General features: G+C 36.6%; 1 protein-coding gene across 1 annotated transcript in view; it reads right to left on the reverse strand.

Annotated features, from left to right (window-relative positions):
* The window catches only part of TBCD (tubulin folding cofactor D), a 134,784-nt gene extending 114,429 nt beyond the window's left edge, over positions 1 to 20,355 (reverse strand). Inside the window, exons 1-8 of the mRNA XM_009326126.1 lie at positions 20,248 to 20,355; positions 16,763 to 16,813; positions 16,462 to 16,559; positions 15,637 to 15,738; positions 13,837 to 13,983; positions 12,940 to 12,995; positions 8,852 to 8,984; positions 630 to 675 (exon numbers count right to left, since the gene is read on the reverse strand). Of these exons, the coding sequence (XP_009324401.1) occupies positions 630 to 675; positions 8,852 to 8,984; positions 12,940 to 12,995; positions 13,837 to 13,983; positions 15,637 to 15,738; positions 16,462 to 16,559; positions 16,763 to 16,813; positions 20,248 to 20,269 (655 nt within the window). The 5' untranslated portion in view covers positions 20,270 to 20,355. The remainder of the gene's footprint in view (positions 1 to 629; positions 676 to 8,851; positions 8,985 to 12,939; positions 12,996 to 13,836; positions 13,984 to 15,636; positions 15,739 to 16,461; positions 16,560 to 16,762; positions 16,814 to 20,247) is intronic.
* Between the last annotated feature and the right edge of the window lie 22 nt (positions 20,356 to 20,377).

Here is a 20,377-nt window from a genome sequence, read left to right on the forward strand (position 1 = left end):
TATCAATAAAAAACAAGCTAGTATTTTGCAGTCAGTTCTGACCATATTCCAGGATTCACCATGAGATGAATACAATTCCAACATGCAGCTACACTGTTCAGAAACTTCTGTGCTGTCCTTTCAGGTACCTGTCTATCCCTAATTGCATCCATTATAATCTCTTTTCACTAAAAACTTTCAACAATATCACTACATGATTCCAGCTGGGTCCTGTACACAGCAGGTTCTTTAAACTTGTTTTCCAAAATCCTGTGCTTACACTGAAACTTGAAGATTTTCTGCAAAATTTTCAACAGTAGTTTGTATAAAACCAGTTTATGTTCTAATGAACTTTTAAAAATATTTTCCACATCTTATAGTTTATATGTTCTGTGTTGAGCTCCTGTATTATAGCAATGGCCAATGTGACCACCTGTCAAATTCTTTGATGAGCTATTCCAACATATTCCCCAGTTGCATCTGCTCCTCCCTCACTTTGTCATCTCTTTGTTTTTTCCCCTCGTTTTGCATGCTTTATAACTACCCTGTTGATTTCACTCTTTACAGCACCACTTGTTATCAGTTTAATCTTTCTTTCCTTTTTTATTGGAATGGCTTTAAAAACAAAAATAGGGATATTACAAACTTACCATACGGTAAACAATCTTCTCTTTTGCCATGTTTAAATAACTGTGCCTACAATTAAAATAGGGAAAATAGACATGAGAATATGGAGTTTCTAAGGCACTGTATATCAAGCATGTAGTTCTAAAATTCTTTTTAATGTTCTTGCAATAATCTGTAGCATTTGCTAATTTAAATAGCATAAAAGGAAAAGGGTCTCAGGGTGCAGTTTTACTTCTTTGTAAGTCAATGCAAGTCAAGGATACTGCAGCCCAGCCCAGCCCTCCCCTCCCCTCTATACAATCACACAGGCAGCCAACTCAGGGAGCTGAGTTGGCCAAAAACCACTCAAGAGAGAATGAAAAAAAAAAAAAAGGAAAGAAAAAAAAAAAAGCCACTGGTTTTCAGCCAGCTCGACTCTCTGAACCACCCAGCTCCGTGCTTGGTCACAGGAGCTCAACGCAGGTGCAACCACAGCACCTATTATCTCGAACAGCTCATGTTGCTTTGAACCTCTAAAAAGTGAAGCAGAATTTGTAGAACATGAATAAAGGCAGAAGAACTAGGGGAACTCTATATCCTGTTTGGGACTTCTGACAACGAACATCTCCAACCTGAACAAGCCTTGCTTATAATTTAGACAACACAGCACACAGTACACATCAACACTTCGATCACTGCTAAGAAGCAGGACAGGTGGACACATGTGAGCGAGCTTAGTTATTAGTAGCAACCACACTCTGACAGACAGGGGACAGTACAGGCTAAACTGCTGAGTATTTTACCCTGTTTCTCCAACAGCTTTTGAGAACTCCATGTTAAACTAAACAAAACCAGCTACAGAAATCTCTGATTGCAAAGCCTGCTACAAATATACCTCCAATAGGCAAACTTTAATTCCTGTGCCGAGGGATTTGAAGCGAAGAGCTTCCAAAATAATTTTATATACAATTAAATATCCCAGTAAGATTAAGCCCCAGCACTACAGTGAGACAAATGGACTATTAACACTGAACAAAAACATGTTACACATGTAAAGTTTCCTCAGTTCACTTAGTATGCATCAAAACTACTGTGTTCAGTCACTTATTTTTCCTTGCTTTGTCATTCACCAGAAGAAAAATCTTCCTCAATAAACACGCCTAGGAGTTAAACAAGAACAGACTTACCTTAAAAATATGTACTTTCTCACACATACCAAATACACACATGCCTCCCGTACTGCAGGTGTGGTTAAGAGCAACAAAGGCAATAAAAACACCTTTAGGCTATGTATCCATTCTATTTTGTTTTGTTACTAAATTGCATTTTAGGATCCTAAATTAGCACTTCTGATCAGCTCTACTACAAGCTGAATAGGGGAATTTGAGAATATATATTGAATTATTTAAGATTTGTAATGTTTTCACAGGTAACTAGGCAATTGTAAGGCATCCTTTAAAACCTATATTTACAAAGCAGAAATGCTACAGAACTACTTCAGGCCCTGAAGAACAGCTAATAGAAATAACTACAACACAAATGGTATAAATATAGCATAGCTTTTATCTATATACCGTATCAGTATTAAAAAAAAAAAAAAATTTCCCACTAACATACAACAATACTCTGCTTGTATTAAAAAGCCTAAAGAAAAGATGACAGAAAATCTGCAAATCTTTGGTGTAATTAAAAAAACTAGAGCACCTCTAAAATTTTTCTGCCTCTTTGCTGAAACATGCAAAAGCTCATTTCTTCATTACTTTGTTCCTGTGTTCTGCTTTAAAAACCTGTCAGATGGTTTCTTCACAAGGTTAGCCAGTTTGCAGCAGATGTTAGGAGATACTGCTGCACCTTATCTTCACAATTACTTCTCCTTTCTGTATAAAAGCCCAGTGAAGAGCAGATACTGTTTTTAAGGCACACACGGGCTGCCTCCAAATTATTGGGATTATATTCAAGCATATTCAAACAAAACACAGTATAATTCCTGAAGTAGTGATAATGTAAAGAAACAGTTTTTTAATATAGCCTTGAGAATGCTCCTGGACAAATGCATTTGGATGTCTACCCTCACACTTCTCAGCATACTGTCTGGGAGCTCCTGCAAAGATGGAATAGAATCCTCAAAACATCTCCACATTTTCAGCCTTACATAGTTCCCAAATTCTGGCACCTTTCTACAGGTTTCTCCGTGAGTTTTCACAACCTCAAGGCCAACTCTGAATTCAGTTCTGACTCCTCAGGAAAAACATAACTAGAAGGTATCACCTCTAAGCAAGACATGGGAAGAAATTAACCAACAAACAAGCAAGAAATTAGAAAACTCTTCAAATATTGTACAAGAATTTTTTCAATGCTTTTCTTAAAAAAAGTAAGAAAACAGCCTCACTCACCTATGAGTCAATTTAGAACACTGGACTTGACAGATTCCATTTCACACTTTCCTATTATTGTCTGAACAAAAAAGTGCAGCATACATTGTTTCCTTACAACAGTTTCACTACATACGTAAATAACAAACTATTTTCATAACTGATTTTCAACACAGAACATCTATTCTCAAACAAAATACTGCAAGAATTTATAATATACTTTCAGATGTTAAAATCATCATAGCAACTGCTGTAAATCAATTGAGGTATGGATTAAGGGATTTTATTTTACTGACGCGAGTTTTTAGGGGAAGTAAAAATTAACCAAAGAACATCACAGCTACTGTGTTTGAATTAATAACTAAACTTAAAAAAAAAGGGACTTAATATTTACATGTTTTTGTTCAACAGAATATGTTACCTACTGATTTTGGAATAAACACAGCTGAAAATGCCAAATGTCTGAAAGGAAAAAAAGTTCTGTTTGCACCCACCAATGTACATTGCAGGTCAGATATAACCTTCTACCAAATTATTGGTGTTTCAGCAAGTGATATATCAGGTATTTCTCTGTATCAGAGAAAAGTTTAACAGCCATTTTTACGAAAAGAACAGTTTTTATAGAAGTGAATAGGTAATAACCAAACTGTTGAGAACTACCCTTCAGATATTCAACACAGTAGGAAATCCAGTGTCTGGGTTTTTTTTCTGATTGTAGCAATGTGAAGAAAAGAAGTTTTCATTACTTGTTTATGAGTCAAAGTATGTAAAAGCATTCACAAGCCCAGGTTTCCCAAACTTTTGAGCTTACTAGGTCTATGTTCCAGGGGAAATAAAACAGCACATTAACCGATGTTGGCCTTTGGAGGAGGGAAAACAAACAAACAAACAAAGGTATGTATGTATTTTCTTCTGGCATGTGCTACAAAGTCATGCATGTAAGGCAAAGTTACTGTCTCAGAAAAATCCTGCAAACCTAGAGCTTACAGGGGTTATACTGAAGAGTACATGATGCATGAACACAACACATAAAAAAAAAAAAGAATACAGAAAAAAGGACAAATCAGCATTACAGTATCCAGCTTAAACTTCCTGCCTTGAAGGAAGAAAAACATCCAAGGCACACCATTTGAAAAAATCTGATACAAACAAAATAATTAATAAGCTTGGTTTGCCACCTGCATAGACATTTTAGTGTCAGCAACTAACAATACTGAAAGTAAGGAGCCTGCCTATTGGAGTATCCAGGCAATCAAAGTTACGCCACGGTCTTCTTCACTTTAATGGGGACATACAGCACACACCAACTTACCCAACCTGTTGAACTGTTGAAAAGTATGTGACTCCCTCTCTTATAAATAATTAAGCCACCTACAAATTAGAGAAAATCAGTGGTGTGCAAGCAATGACGACTGTCAAGTCTGGTTTTGCTTTAGAAATAGCATGGTGCAAGGAAAACAAAACCTAGTTTCTTAGTAATCACAGAAGAAACACACCACACCTTCCAATTGTCTGCATAACCCACTTTAGGCCCAACCTTCATGAGATATATCAAACAGGATCATCTCCAGGACATGTTCCCCAAGCTATACAAATCACCATTAAGGGTGGCCTGACTGTTTGGTAGCAAGTATATCTTCCTGCCGAGCAGGAGACACAAGTCTGAATCTACCCTCTGGTTGTAACCAACTGAGTCAAGGATTGGGAGGATAATTTCAGCCTCTATGGGAAGAGAAGAAAATGGTATCTTTCATTACTCTGGAGCACCCCCTAGTAGTCACACAACATCCAGGTCCAGGGAAAGCCATCAGCCATCCCTGCCTCCAGGCCAGATGTGGGGAGGTAAACAAGGTGAGGGAGGACATGCTGTCAGAATAATAAGTTCGCTTGAAAGTAGAGAATATTTAATGCATTATACGTGCAGCTAATGGTAAAATAGATTAGTTAAAGCCCTTGTTCTTACAATGTCTTCAACACAAATAGTACTCCTTCTGTAGGTCACGTATTTGTCAGGGTATTGATAATGTCATCATCAACATGGTAATTAAACTGAGAAGCTTCAATACAGAGCCCAGTTAAATGGGTGACAAAAGGAGTTCTTTTTTCATAAGATCTTAGTTCTTTATCAGTTGAAAGCCTGAGAATATTAGACTTACACATGGACAGCTAACAGGATAGTTCCTTTCCATCTTAACAAGACTGCCCAAAACCACAGATTTGAAATACTTGGAAGAACAGAAAAAAAAAATTAGCAGCTTGAGACAGCACTATATTCTAACAGCAAAACGAAACCATCTTATGATAACAGAACTTCTGAACCTTGAACAAACCACAATACTTCTGGTGAGAAGGAAAAATCTCAGAAGTATCAGACAAGGCCACATTAGCATACTCCATGCCGTTCAAAAAAAGAGGAGATACAGTATTACCAGAAAGAGGTCAGTGCCCTTGGTATCTGCAGACATAATATTTTTCTTCTCCTTATATTAACACTGCTTTTTGTACACCTTTATCACCAAACCACTAAGCAACAACAGCTTTTTTAAAAAGTAACGCCAATAGACAATCCTAGCATCACTAATTCTTTGAGAATGCCAAAAATATAGAGACTTGAGAAACATTCTATTTGGAAATATTCTATTTTTGTGCCTCTGGGTCTGAAAGAATAGAGTTAGAGAGTTCTTTCTTCCCTGGAGCAAAATTTACATAAGCATGTAGCTATTGCTAAATAACTTTTGCATTAGAGACAGCTCAGGGAAATGCCCTGTTCTTAAGACTCTCGAGTTTCATCAGATCACTGTGTAGGGCGTTTTATTTTTTTTAATTATTACTCACACTTGTATACTGAATCACTTATAAAACAAATAAGGTTTAATAAGTTTCAATGCCCAAGGCTACCTCAACATGATGACATCTCTGTCACGCAAGAACTGGGAGTGCTACACCCTGCAGCAATAACTAAAAAGCTGTTTGATATAATGGCAGGTTTAAAAGCAAACCTCCAGACCAAGAGAATTTAAAATGCAGATTCTTGAAACAGGTTAGAAGTTCCCTTCAAGTAAACAAATGTTATAAAAAAAAGTAGCAATTTCTTATCAATCCATTTCTTATTAATTTATAATCCTTCAAATATACAAAGTATCCAAGCACAAAAGTGAATTTAATTCAATACTGCAACATTAGTTTCAACAAAAGAGGGCAGTTTTAAAAACTGACTCTGAAATACTGCAAGCAAAGACTCCTGCTAGTGCACACCTGTTGTGAAATGATGTATTTCTGACGACAGGTGTAAAGAAAAAAAAAGAAAAAAGCATCAGTGGAATTAAAATGTGTAATGCAGGCTGCGTGTTTCAACAAGAATCATGAAACAGTAGTACTTGTTCTACACATAATGCTGAGCTAGATTAAACAGTAGCATACCTAATCACCAAGACTTAAGGCCACGAAGAGGCAGATCAAAGTGCAGCAATGTTGAACTACTCATTGCATACCTAACTTGCAGTTTCAGTTCATTGAAATGCAAGAGTTTCATGTCTTTTTAAAACAGTTTTGCCACGCCGATCTCACTACAAGCTATTTCCTAAATGCAGATCATAAACAGCGTAATATCATAATCCAACTAAAATCCACGCTGTTAGGGGCTACCCTAAGCTGATCTGATGAAGAGAGAGAAAGACTTTTTATCCCCACCCTGGTGGGTTACATTCCTGAAACCTGCCTTGCTGTACAGACCAGAAACTGAAAAATGGTCTTTTTTCTCTTGCCTGTTCAGAGAGAAATGCCCAGGCAACTACAGTTTTGACTCTTACAGGAACAAATTGCTGGAGGAATGCAAGGGCGAAGAATTTTGAAGCTTGTTGACACAAGTTTTAGTTGTCCCTCATGAGGATGTGTTCTGCTTCACGCACTTAGCAATTACTTATTATGATTCTCTTAGAATCTTGTATGTTTAAGAAAAAAGGTTTACTTATTTTAAGCACTGCTTTTATTTTCAGCTGATACTTTCAGTTTAACAACATGCTAGTGTTACAAGTGTGTTACAAAAGTCTTAATATTAAACTCTTGAAATACATATTTCCTACTCCACTTAAGCATGTCTGCGTACACACATACCTGCGTATGTATCATTCTGAAAACCTTTATTCCCTAATGACATAATTCACGCTTACGTTGTAGTAGCTGAAATTAAAAATTGAAGACTGAATGTAAGAAAAGGCTTTAAAAATTCAGTCTGCTCATACCTACCAACCGGAACAGGAATTATGAGCTGTAGGACACAAATAAAACTGGCCTGACAAATACTTTCTCCTGTCCCACAGAGGAGGAAAAAATCATATAAATGCAAGAAGGCAGGCTTCTGCTTCCAGGTATGTTGTATCACATTCTAGTTTCGATTCTGCTTGTTAAGTATTCACCTGTTTCGCTTAGTATGCACTAATGAACAGGTGGATAGAGCCAAAGCCAAACTCAAAGGAATTATGACAAAACACTAATGTATTATACATCCTACAGGTCTCATCACGCACCTAGAATGGCAGTCAGTCAGTCTCCCTTTCCAGATCTGACAATAAAATGATGAAACATCATTCTGTCTTTTGAAACATACTGCAATGCATACAAATAATGCTTCCTCCTGCTTAAGCAGCAAGTCCTAAGTTATTCTAAATATAGATCATTCCTTGTATCTTCTGATTTGGAAGAGCTGCTAGAGAAAAAAAAAAAAACCAACAAACACACACCACACACTTGTTCCAGAACTTTGCTTTGATGTTTAGTAACATACTGCATACAAGTCTTCATAGCAATTATTTAAGAAGAGCTGCAAAATTACGCAAATTATAGAAACTCATACAAACACCAGCAAATCCTTAAACCTGTACAGACTGTTAAAGAGCATGTCATCTGACTTTGCTTGTGCTACCTCAACTTTGGCCAACAATAAAAACATGAAGGAACAACTCCACCCACACAAACTCCTCTATTCCACCCAAATATATTCGGACATCAAAATTGGAACAGATACCAGAACTGTTATTCAAGTATTTCAAAATGCACACCAACACTTTTAAGGGTGTAAAACTACAAGAAAGCTTTTATAAAAAGATATTCTTAGAATGTACAAGAGGAGTGCTATCATATAGAAGTGGTTCAGGTATTAGAGATTTTTTCCCATGCATAGTACATAAATTTTAAAACCCAAACTAAGAATTTCGCTCTTTGAGTCGTAAACTATTGTTACTTCACAAGGTAAGGAGCATTAAACAAAAAACTTGTTCAGATTAGCAAGCAAAACCACAGGAAATAGTGCATTTTTTCAGACTACTCAAGGCCACTGTCTAACAAGTTTAGGATGTCTTACTAAAACTATTGAGAACAGTATTTTAGTTGAAGAAGAATGGATACAACTTTCAAGAATCACTTGCATTTTGGTTACCAGTTCTGAAAAGTCTAGGAGGGACCACTACTATATCAGAAGCCCAACCTCTTCATTTTGTACAGTTCCAATTATTTAATTTATTTCAAAGATTTTGTTCAAAGCAAAAAAAAAAAAAAACCAAACCACAACACAAAAACAAACCAAACAACCCAAACCGAATTATGAAATGACTACTAATATACAATCAGGTATTTAAAAATATTTTTGAGAGTTATTTATCAGTATCTACACTGGTAACTTGACTTTCATTAGATGATGACAAGAATACTTAAAGAAACTATACATACATGGGAAGTTACGTCTTCAAAACTGTTGTGGAGGAAATTCTAGCTGCATATTATCTTATCCTTTTTTAATAAACAGGAATCTCTCTGTGCATTTGCTATTAAATGTCTACCATAGCAGTATTGTATAATCATAAATACAATCTATACTTTAAAGGAAAAACAGTATTTACCAGGGCCTGGAGCATGCCGTTCATAACAACAGTCCCCTCCATGGTCTGGAAGGAGGATTTAGATAACATTGAAAGTGTCCAGTCCAGGAAGTCTGCCATCCTTTTTTGCCTGACATCAGGGCGGACAATAAATCTGTCACAGAAAAACCAGAACACTGCAGTTACTCATTTTATGACTCTCAATGAAAAATAATTCTTCCTGCTATCGAAACTGGTTGCAGTTCCTCAAAGCAATTCTCCAGTGGATATTTTCCTAAATCACTGAGGGTGGGAACACTCCAAACCATCTTATGTTTAGCCCTTCTGTTTCTGAGCAAGGCTCTGACCCAGAATTTCACTTTCACTTCAAACCAACCTATAGACTTGGATTCTAGAGATTTCTCATCTTAATTGTAAAGCAACAAACTTTCCAAAGGCCCCACATAAAAATTATTTCCATTAGAATGAGCGAAAAGCTGAAACAAATACGAGGATTCTCCACCATTCTCACCAAGAACAGCTATTCTGCAAATCTGAAAATTGGTACAAATCAACAATTGGTCCATAGTGCACTGTTATCAGTCAGGTCCATAAAGAGTAATCATCCGTGCTATATTTGGGTTTTCGGATATTTGAAAATGTCAAACACCTGTTATTTAACACACTGGATGGGTCAAGAGATGCATTTTTACCTACCTTACAGAGGGTGAAAGAGGTTCATCATGGTTAAACCACTTCCCTAAACCTATACTCAGTCATCATCAGTGCCAGCCCAGCTACGCTTAGGGCATCTGCTTCAGTTATCTAATTTAGTATTATTAGTGCCGAAAAATTAACGTCCTGTTCCAGCAGCGATTCAGACTACATTAAGAAACTTTGTTCTCAATGCAATCAAAGGAAACAAGGTACATGGGAAAGCCCACAAAGTACAATTCATAGTGCTTAAAGAAGGATGTATGCAGAGCCTGTATCTAGTTACTTTATACACCTACAAATTAAATGGGGAACTGCACCGAGAGCTAACTAACGAGGAATATTAAATACAGAGAACACAGGAAACAGTGAGCAGACACGTGATCACTTGAATTGTCTTCAAAGGCAGTATCTATTGTGTTCAGCAATAGAGAAACGAGGATTTGAGGAAGGGGTTAGTTGAGGGGGGGTGGTTTGTTTTATAAGAGAGAAGCAAGGACAAAGCCTTGCTTTGCACAATAGTGCAGGTAACAGAAGTAACCTGTAAAGTAGATGAACTGGTTCCTAGACCCTCTCTCAGCCCAAAGGAGTTCAAATCTTAATTTCTCAAAGGAGTGCCCTAACCTCCAGACTAGAAGCAAGATAGGGATAAGCCTCATCTCCTCCTACTGCAACCAGGTCACTGAGCAGACAGAAAAGAGAATTCATGAAACAAACTCCAGCTCCTTGGCCCTATGAAAAGCAAATTACTTTGGAAAACAGGAAGTCTTGGATCCTGTTGTTTCTAAACTTCACTTGAAACTCATTAGAGCGGGAACCAGAACCCAGACTTCCCCTCTCCAAGGAGTTTCCTACTCAGTGTGTCAGTGCATTACAGAGTTAGACTCCTGTATCTTATCTCTCTGTTCGTCCTAGGACTTTTGTATTTCTGCCTACCTAACAGTCTAACTTCAGTAAGATGAAACAGTGATGTCATCTCAGAATAATCATGCCCGCTCATTAAAGAACTGTTTTGGGATGTGAATGCAGTGAATTCAAGTGCACCAAGGCCAAAAGGCCTTGTTTTATAAGAGAGAAGCAAGGACAAAGCCTTGCTTTGCACAATAGTGCAGGCCAAAAGGCCTTGGACCCAGGTCTTCTAATTCCTGGTGAAGTGTTTTAATCATTAGGCTATTTTGAAAATGGTGTTTTCATAATAAACTAAATAATCATAAGTATACTAAATAGTAATTTCGCTCCCATTACAGTCTTACACACCTTGATGCAGCTGGTACTAGAACAAGCTTAATGTATTCCACAACCTTATTTGTTATGAATATAAGCTTTTAATAAAAATTAATTCAGCCAATAAAATGGAGGTGAAGACATTAGACACCCGCTAAAAACATGCCTGCATAGTCCCCTGTATTAGGATGCAAGGCACTTATGAAATCCCCCTGAAATCCAGGGCTGAGCACTGCATGAACACAAAAGTTCTGCTGAATGCAATGCTGTAATCAATCACATTATTATATATATGTTTCCACTAGTAATTTATTTTTACAGATACCCTGGAGTCCAAATGAAGTGCAAATTCAATCTGCATAATGTGATGAAAGAATCTTTTTAAATTACTGTCATCCTTACTTGAGAAGGCTTCCAAACACTGGATGTACCTTCAAGAGTTATCACATTTGGTTGATTTGGGTTTTTTTCCTGGGTTTTTAGGAAGTGAAGAAGATAAAGGGCACATTCAGGCACATATGAATGCTCAAGAATAATTCACTCTATGTCACACTTTCACCGCAAATCCTCTGCTTCTGTCAACTTGTGACAAGACGGATTACCAATGAAGATAGATAAAAATCCGAGAAAAGCAACTTCCAGTTATCACTTCCAAAATGACTGCAAAAACTAATTAGGATACAGAGACAAACCTACATTCTGTCACATGGAAATAAGTATGTAACAGACAAGGTTATTTATTAAAGACTATTCAAAGATTCATGCATTCACTTAAATTTTGCTCTGAAATATTTCAGAGTAAATCAGAAAAGTACAGGACTAGTCACCAGAGAACTATGATTCTAGTCTCAACTCCTTCATGAATTTTCCACATGACACTGTCAGTTCTAAAACAAGAAATTGTTTGTTTTGTCATCAGATTCAGAACTGCAGCATTATACTCGCTAAATAAAAACTTTTAAAGCATGGAGTCCCATGACTGAAGTTCAGTATAAATTTAAAATAAGTACGTGGACTGTTATTTCCCAAAAAGACAGTTAGGATCTGCTCTACTGAATGTTATATTTAACAACCATTTTGATACAATTAATCCCACAAATTTTGTGCCTCTTAATCCAGAGCAAAATGTTAACACAGATTTGATTGTTCAGACTAGCTACCCACATCCACTATCATCATTTCGCCTTGTTCACCCTACAGAGCCTCTGCTCTTGTAGCTACACTGGCAAAACTATGTTGGCAGAGCCCCCTAGTGTAGACAGAGTATATGCTAGTGTAAAGATTTGCTTTGAAAACAAAGAAAAAAGAAAAACCAAACGACAAACTGAGCTGACTAAAGTCCTCTTCCGCTAGAATATATTGGAATATGTACTGTGATATATACTGGAAAAAAGATACGTGTGTACTAGCACAGTTTATGGTCTTTGTAATTTATTTTCATATGCATCACAGATGAAACCAATGTCCACCAATGCACTAGGAGAGGAAATAAAAGATACAGAAGTTCATTATTTCAAATTTATAAACAATCCTAGCATCAGTATTACTGAAGCGATGCAAAAAATGTCAGAACAACTGCACCTCTGTCACAAATTGTTCCACGTCTGAACACAACCATGTAAAACAACGGGATTTAGAAAGTTCCATTATCCTACACCTGTTTCATTTGATGAATTATTTGACAACAACAAACCTAAGAAAACAGAAGTACTGTTTTCTAGATGAGAGAATGAAGAAAGTGACAAGAGGGATATTAAGAAAAAAAATTCTAGCATTACTATTTCCTTTTACATCATTTAAGTACCTCTAGGAAACATCAAGCCAGTAGTATTAGATACCAATTCTCTATTTACCATGCAATACACTGCAAAAATCAGCAGCAACACAGAGTAACTTTATTTTTGTGAAACCTTGTAGCACAAACCAGTCCCTAGAAGGCAATTTGAACAGTATCCTGTTAGCAGTATCACCTGTGACAGATACCTGTTCCTCCAGTAAGCAGAAGAAAACACAGCAGTTCCGATAAAAAACACACTATAGGATCTGACTCAAGCAAGTTTAACATCCCACATACAGCTGGCAACCTCCGGTCCTCCCAACGCTATCATTAGCAGCATGTCAGACTGAAAAATAGCAGGGGAAATGGGAGCTAGCTTTTTTCCCTTCTGCCAAGAAGCACAAAAGAGACTTACTTTGAAACCAGTACAGCAGCTGCATCTCGAGCCTTGTCACTGACAACCAAGTAACACTAAAGGTAAAAGAAAACTAACTGTAAAAGAATTCATACATGTAGATTTAGTAACAACTACGTAACAACTTCGTACCTGAATATACTACTTAATACTTATCATTACAAACATTATTATGATTACATATATTATGTAATTATTATGATTACAAACTGAACTTAAGATCGTAAAAAATTAAATTTCCCATTTAACAAACTGTATCTCAGACAACAAAGTTCCCTTCTAGTGTCTTTCAAAGCAAGTTTACCTTTACTGAAACCTTAACTTACAGTCATATTTCTGCTCCTACATGCCTACAAGTGATAAACCGCTTAAGTGCTGCAAGTGTCTAAAGCATAAGCTGTTCAGGTATTTGTGGGGAGGGGGTGATTGTTTTTATCTTAAAGGGATGACAAGTTAGCCACTTTGGTTTACACCTAGTGAAACTTTATTATCCTTGTTGAAAATTCTTCATGCAGCCATAGCTTCCAATGTTACTCATCCTGATCAAACGCTAATTTCCTATATAAATCATCAAACTTGGCTTTCAGAAAAAGCTAGCTAGTATTTTCAAACACTAAAAGCTGTTAACATAATCAAAGGCATGCATTCATATCAGATAGTCATAAAATAAGACAGTTTATTACTTCAGGGAAAACAAGTAACAGTCTCATCTGACACTAAAGCAGCAAAGAACATACTGAAGATTCCAAAACTATGGGGAAATTCTTTACCAATTAGACACAGAAAATACACGCTTAAGTAATATTCTGAAATGACAATAATTTATTACATATTGAAAGATGAAGCCTAAGAAAAATATCACAGGTTTGAAAGTATCACAACATGTATTATACTTACTTTTGCCATTTTAAGTACGCGATCCATTGTTGGCATACGAGCATGCCCTTCCTCAGAAATAATATTTCCATCAAAACGGGCCAGATCAAAAGGAATCAAGCATATCATGGAGAGCCACAATAAAAGCATATAGCGAGTTTCCCAAGTCTGGAAAAGAATGGTAAAATAAAATACGCACTCCATTTTCTGGAACATACTCCAACAAAGTGCCTGGAGCCAAACTATCCACTGGCTCCAAGGAACTGTCAAAGTAAGATGATGAAGAAAAAACTCTGAACCTGAATGCTCTGAAACACCAAAGGAGACAGAACTACAAGAGATTCCAAACACGACAACTGTAACAAAACTAATAGACCCTCCCCTCTGAATCTGAAATCTAGACAAGTTTATTTCCTTCCCAAAGGAAATCTGCATGTTGCCACTTTCCTGTTTCCTCCTTCCCTCAGCCCATTTGTGGCTCCAGTCACAAATATGAAAGAAATATGTTCTTCTTCCTAATTTCTCATGTATTGCATTCATGGGTTTACTGAAACAACTTTAGATGCGTTTTGAGAGACAGACAGACAAGAAGGAACTTTTACAAGCTTTAAAGCTGTACAACTACATCAACAACAGCAAAGTGGTAGAAGTGATAATGTTTATCAAAAAATTATTTCCATTTAGAGCAGCAATACAATTATTGTCTTCATGATTTTCATGATCTATAATAGATGATGATCTCTCTTAAAATTCATCTATCTTAATAAGCCTTCTGGAATTCTTATTTTTCCTTATTCAAAAATATAAGAACATGAACTACGCTATCTTGGAGTTGGATTCAATGATCCTTATGGGTACCTTCCAACTCGAGATATTCTATGATTCTATGATCTCAATCCATGCTTAAAAACTCTTTGCTTCAATATTTTTTCGAATCAGAATTCTTGCCCAGAACATTCTCAGCCAAATAAAACTTTAAATCAAGACACATAATGAAGTCGTGTCGCGCTGTTTTTCAAATTGCAAACAGGTAGAAAAAAATCTGAAATTCTGTGTTATTTTTCCACAGCCAGGAATATATTATCAAAAGGCAAAAATCCAAGCAATTCATGCCTCATGCCATAATTGTGCAATTTTCTCCAATCTTCACCTCCCTCCTATCAAAAGGGGAAAAAAACCCAAAAAACCCTCACAGATCCGAAGACAGATATCGGGGGGGGTGGGGGAGAATAAAACATTTTATGAAATTAAACAAGGAAAATTAACTATCTTCTTCATTTCCTCATCAAAATAGAAGTTCTCATACCAACTCCGACAAAACCCAAAGGTTTAAAAAACAGCCTGTTTATATTAAGAAATAGGAATAAATACATAAAACCTAAAATGCTCCATTTCCTGTGATTTTACTTTTATGACTTCAAGCTAAATTAACATGACCATTAATGATATGAATAGCAGGAAGAGAATTTTTCAGTTACTCCTTTTAGAAGTTCAATATCTTTTACTGCCTTTCTTATTACTGTTGTTTCAATTAATTTGTTCCTGTATAAGAGTGGTTAAAGATTATACTTGCACCTCAACCGCCATCGCTTCTAAATCCTTAGAACACATCCCATGAAAAAAAAACACAAGACCGCTCCTTCAATAAGACATTTCTCTTCTGACAACATGACTTTCATACTAAATCCAGCCATTCAGTTAACACCTGACAGGGCGTATCGCTGCTTTATACACTTTTTTCCAGATTTTTTTCTTACATTGTTCACCAGCTTTTTCTGTCCGAGACATAAAAGCTAAACAAAAAGTACAGCAAGTTCTCACCTCAGAGTCTTTTGGATTCTGGTCTACAAGCATATCCAACACAGGCTGTAGATCACCTACTTCATGAGGAAACAGTGGGAGGAAAAGTTTGTACCCTCTCACCTATAACAGAAAGTTTCAAAATTTAGTAAGCCAGCCGGCATCCTCAAGTACTGAGGAGCTTCTTGTATATGATCCTCATGTAGTAAGAACAATAAGGATATGAATTAAGGTCTTAAATACCTTGAGATTTTTGTGTTTTTACAAACTGATTAAGAATTAATGGAATAGTAATTCTTTAACTTTAAAACAAGGGACCTCTGGAGATTGTCTAGTCCAACTCTCCTGCTAAAGCACAGTCACCTACAGCAGGCTGCCCAGGACCATCTCCAGTAAGGTATTCAGTATCTCCAGGGATGGAGACTTCACAACCCCTCTGAGCAATCTATTCCAGTGTTCAACCCTCACAGTCGAAAAATGTTTTCTTATGCTCAGATGGAAAGTCCACAATCCATCTCATTCTTCATCATACTTTACTCTTCTTTTTAACATTATGACTCTTGTTTTATCACTGAGTATCTCAATATCTGCAATTTTTTTTGCATTCAGACCTTGATTTTTACTACCCTGGATCATTAAATAACATAAGCTATCATGAAAATCATAAAAAAGAGAACTAATCTCTCACAGTACAGTTTAACACATTTCATTGCATTACTTAGACAATTATTTATTTATTTTACTATTTTTGAAAATGTGAAATTTTTTAAAGTTATGTAAACAACAAAGAAAATATTGGAAACTTAGACATTTCACTTACAGAATGTGAAATTTGGGGGTTTTTACCTTTGTAATGATGTAAAGAAATTTAAAAGCCAGGTGAACTAGCTGGGGAGGAGATCCACTGTCCCGTACTATATCCAGCAATGAATTCATCATCCACTCTAATGAAATGAGAGAAAAAAAAGTGAGAGTATGTGCAGTTAGTTTACAGTTTCTCATACTTATAATAATAAAGAGGGAGACAGTAGTCATATAATATAAGTAATATCAACCACAGCAATCTTGTAATGCAAATATGGACGTTTTCAATTTAACAGATTTTCAAGTATATACACAAAAAAGTATTTGAAGATGACATTCCTACCTAAGTGGCGATCCAACAAGTGAGGTTGCTCCTGGTATTTGTCCATTATACCTGAAAAGGAAAAGATATCTGTAATAAGCTATTCAAATTAAAGGCTCTTACAGGCATTAATTGTGAGATACACCCCTGATTCTAGACAGCTTTACCTTAAGATTTCACTATCCTTGAGCTAAATGCTGCCACCACCTGTAAGCGAGGTCCAAAAGTAAGAAAACTACAGAGAAGTAACTGTAAGAATACAGTCTGCCCACTTCCATAGTGCAATCATTTACCTACATAGAATCATAAACTCCCTTCCAGGAGTCTCTCAAATTACCGTGGACAAATCCCACAGCTAGATGAAACAAACAATCACTCAGTTTGTTGCTGCCCTTCGCTGCAGAGCTCTTTGTGGCTCTCCTTTCCTAAGCGCAAGTTACCAGCACACCACTTCCGATGGAACTCTGCAAACGGAGAACATTAAACCACTACAGGCTGTGGCTGCTCCAGGTGTACCAGCTTTACACTGCACTCTTACCCACACAGCAACCAGAATGCTGCTTTACACCTTTCTGCCTTGCTGTTCACATCATCTTCATTAACATATGGAATCCCACTTACTTCTACACACTGTTCTATTTGTTAGCATGTCAAATTACCAACTGTCTTTAAAAACACACACACACAAAGATATCCCAACAACAAGAAGTGTAGTAGCATGACACTTTTCCAACCCTGAGGCTAATACAGCCATGGGGAAATTCTCCCTGGACACACTGGGTTTCACCACAAGGCTATCTTCCTTCCCATGCCTGGAACATATTTAAAGATATAGTTCCACCACTGAGGATCTGTATTGAAACAGGGTATAGGCATTGCAAAATTCTTATCTCTCTGTTTTGAGATACCTTACTATAGCAGAAGAAAAAAAAACACAGTAGTACTTTGCAAGTGAAGGTGGTCTTCGCAATTCTCAGAGCTAGTTTTTTTACTTGGAAATAGAACACAGGAAAATATTCAGCAAAGAACAAAGAACCCCGACACATTTTAACCTGGACAAATACAAACCGTGGCTGTTACTATCTATGCTCCTCTAAACCTTTCACGTGACTTACTTTATCTTGCTGCCAGTAATACGTTATCTTCCTTTTGGGAACTGATTTGAGGAAAGACAAATTGAAATTGAATATTGAAAAAAACTAAGAACAACTTGTCACAGTTTTTAGAAATAAAAGCATTTCAATTTAAACCTAAAATCAATGAAAAACAGCTACAGAAATGAGAGTTGGATTTCAGAAGAGATCATCAAGTGATCCAGTATTACGCTGGAGATTGCCTGGGTCATTTTAGATATATGGTCAGAAAATAGCTTTTTAATTAGAAAACTAAAATATCTTAACCTCTCCTTTTCCTGTATTTGTTTCTCTCTCAAACAATTTTGCTCTCTATCCCCTTTCTCCGCTTGTCACATCAACACTTAAGATTTAAGACATAACTCAACTTCAACAGTGCTGTAGTTGACCAGTGGATGACACTGCACAACAACTTTCAAGACACCAGCCAGTCCAACAGCATCCTTGCAGTGACTTGTACAATTGCATCGGGATCCCATAGCACTGTCTACTATCAAGATGGAAGCCTGAGCTCCTAATCATCACTAACTCCCCATTGTAATTAATGATACCTTAAGCTGTGTATAGATAACAGAACTAGTGAATACAAGAAATTCCATCAACGCTCAAAGCAATAGCTCTCAAGCAGAAGTGGAATTTAACAGCAAATTCCTTATCTTGCCAAATTGTTTTCCCAGATCATGGTCTGGCAATCTAAAGTAAAACCCCAAATCTAAATGCTGAAGAGAATGAACTGAAAAAAAGGTTCTTCTAATGCTATTATTTCAAAATGATCTTCCTAAATTTTTCCACAAAATTATAGTTGCAGATTAAACCATCTTCCAAACGTCTGTTTCTAACAGTTCACAAAAAAATGAGCATCACATGTTTTTGTGAATGCTTTGGAGATCTGCGCTAAAATCCTTTGTAACTGATCATTACTGCATTATCTGCATACAGATTAAAGGTATTCCCTAAGCTTCAATGTTATATCCCACACATTTAGCCCGTTACCATATTTGGGACATTTTACCCAAGAAGGATCAAATGATACCTTATGACACTAAATGTTATAACCAAATATTGAACAAGATGTACAGTGCCTATCAGTTTTAAATATATTAACACTGTATATACTGGGCAATGATATGCTCTTCTGATACTTATCATAGAGCAATATCCCCCTACCTTCAAAGGACCTGCTCCCAAGCAGTGCAAAAGTCACAGGTTTCAATGGGTAGCAAAGCAATTTTTCTCATAAGAATTTATGTGACAGAGTGGAGATGCATGCAGAAAGTTCATAAATACAATTTAAATACATAGAGACAGTACATATGATATGAAAGGCAGAGAGGCATAGCAAGGTGATTGGTTGGAGGAGATGATGGCCTTTCAGACACTGAGATTTTTTCAGTAATTGTTTTTCTATCCCATCAAATTCTGCCATTTCACCTGCGATAGCGAACAATCAACAAATACGAGTGCTCTTGCTACTTGTTTCTGAACATGTTCATCATTAACCTCCTCAGATGGAATAGTCAATTCAGTGACAGTTAAGTCAATCGAGTATAATTCTACTGAGTAACTTCTGCAGGGTCAGATTTCCAAACTTCGGGTTTTCTGGTTTATTGTTTGCCTATCTAGTTTCTTTTTGTCGAAAACAGTATCAATATTTTAACTGTAAGTTTTTGCAATTTCACCATTTTTGCAAAAGTACTTGCAAAATGCCAGTCCACTTGATTTGTAAATACACAAAACTTTGAACTAACTGAATATTGGATATTGGATCAGAATATTGGATCCAACACACAGATGTGCATTCTAACGGGCTAATTACCTAGGACACTGCTACATGTAATTATACCACTTCTATATTCAGCTGAGGTCTAGAAGCAGAATAGCTTTCATTACATGGCACAAAAGCTCAGCTACTAAGTCAGATCCAAGTTCCCTCCACTCAGAAACAATTACATGATCTGTATGGAGTCAGCTGCCCTTCGTATTTCCCATGAAATATAAAAGTAAAAATATGAAATTACCACTTCAAAGCTCAAGATGTATGTGTTTTTAACAAGTAATTAGGTACAAAAATGGCTTTATTTGACAGACATACAAACTTTAACTAAATCATTGCCTGCATTCGAATAGGAAACTGGAAGCTAAGCGTAGGTCAGAATTCAGATTTCTTAAATCCAAGACCTGGGGTTTTTATTTACAGTAGTTAAATACTGCGTAATAACGGAATATATATCTGGAAAACAAAAATAAATCTAAACTACCTGTTGACAAAGTTCCAGCATTATCAGCAATCCAAAGTTACCGTTTTACTCCTTTTTTGGTAATAAATTCCTTTAAGCCATGTGAGAACACGCTCCCTTCGGGTGACGTGCTTACCTATAAATTTTTCCACAGTCATTTCTCGAGTCACCAGATCCCCGAAGACTCCCTTCAGGTTACCGATGAGCCCCCCGACTTCCTGACTCTCCGTGAAACTCTCCAGGAGGCTTCTCGTGGTGGTGACACC

Source organism: Pygoscelis adeliae, unplaced genomic scaffold (genome assembly GCF_000699105.1).
Source record: "Pygoscelis adeliae isolate BGI_AS28 unplaced genomic scaffold, ASM69910v1 Scaffold61, whole genome shotgun sequence".
Lineage (NCBI taxonomy): Eukaryota > Metazoa > Chordata > Aves > Sphenisciformes > Spheniscidae > Pygoscelis > Pygoscelis adeliae.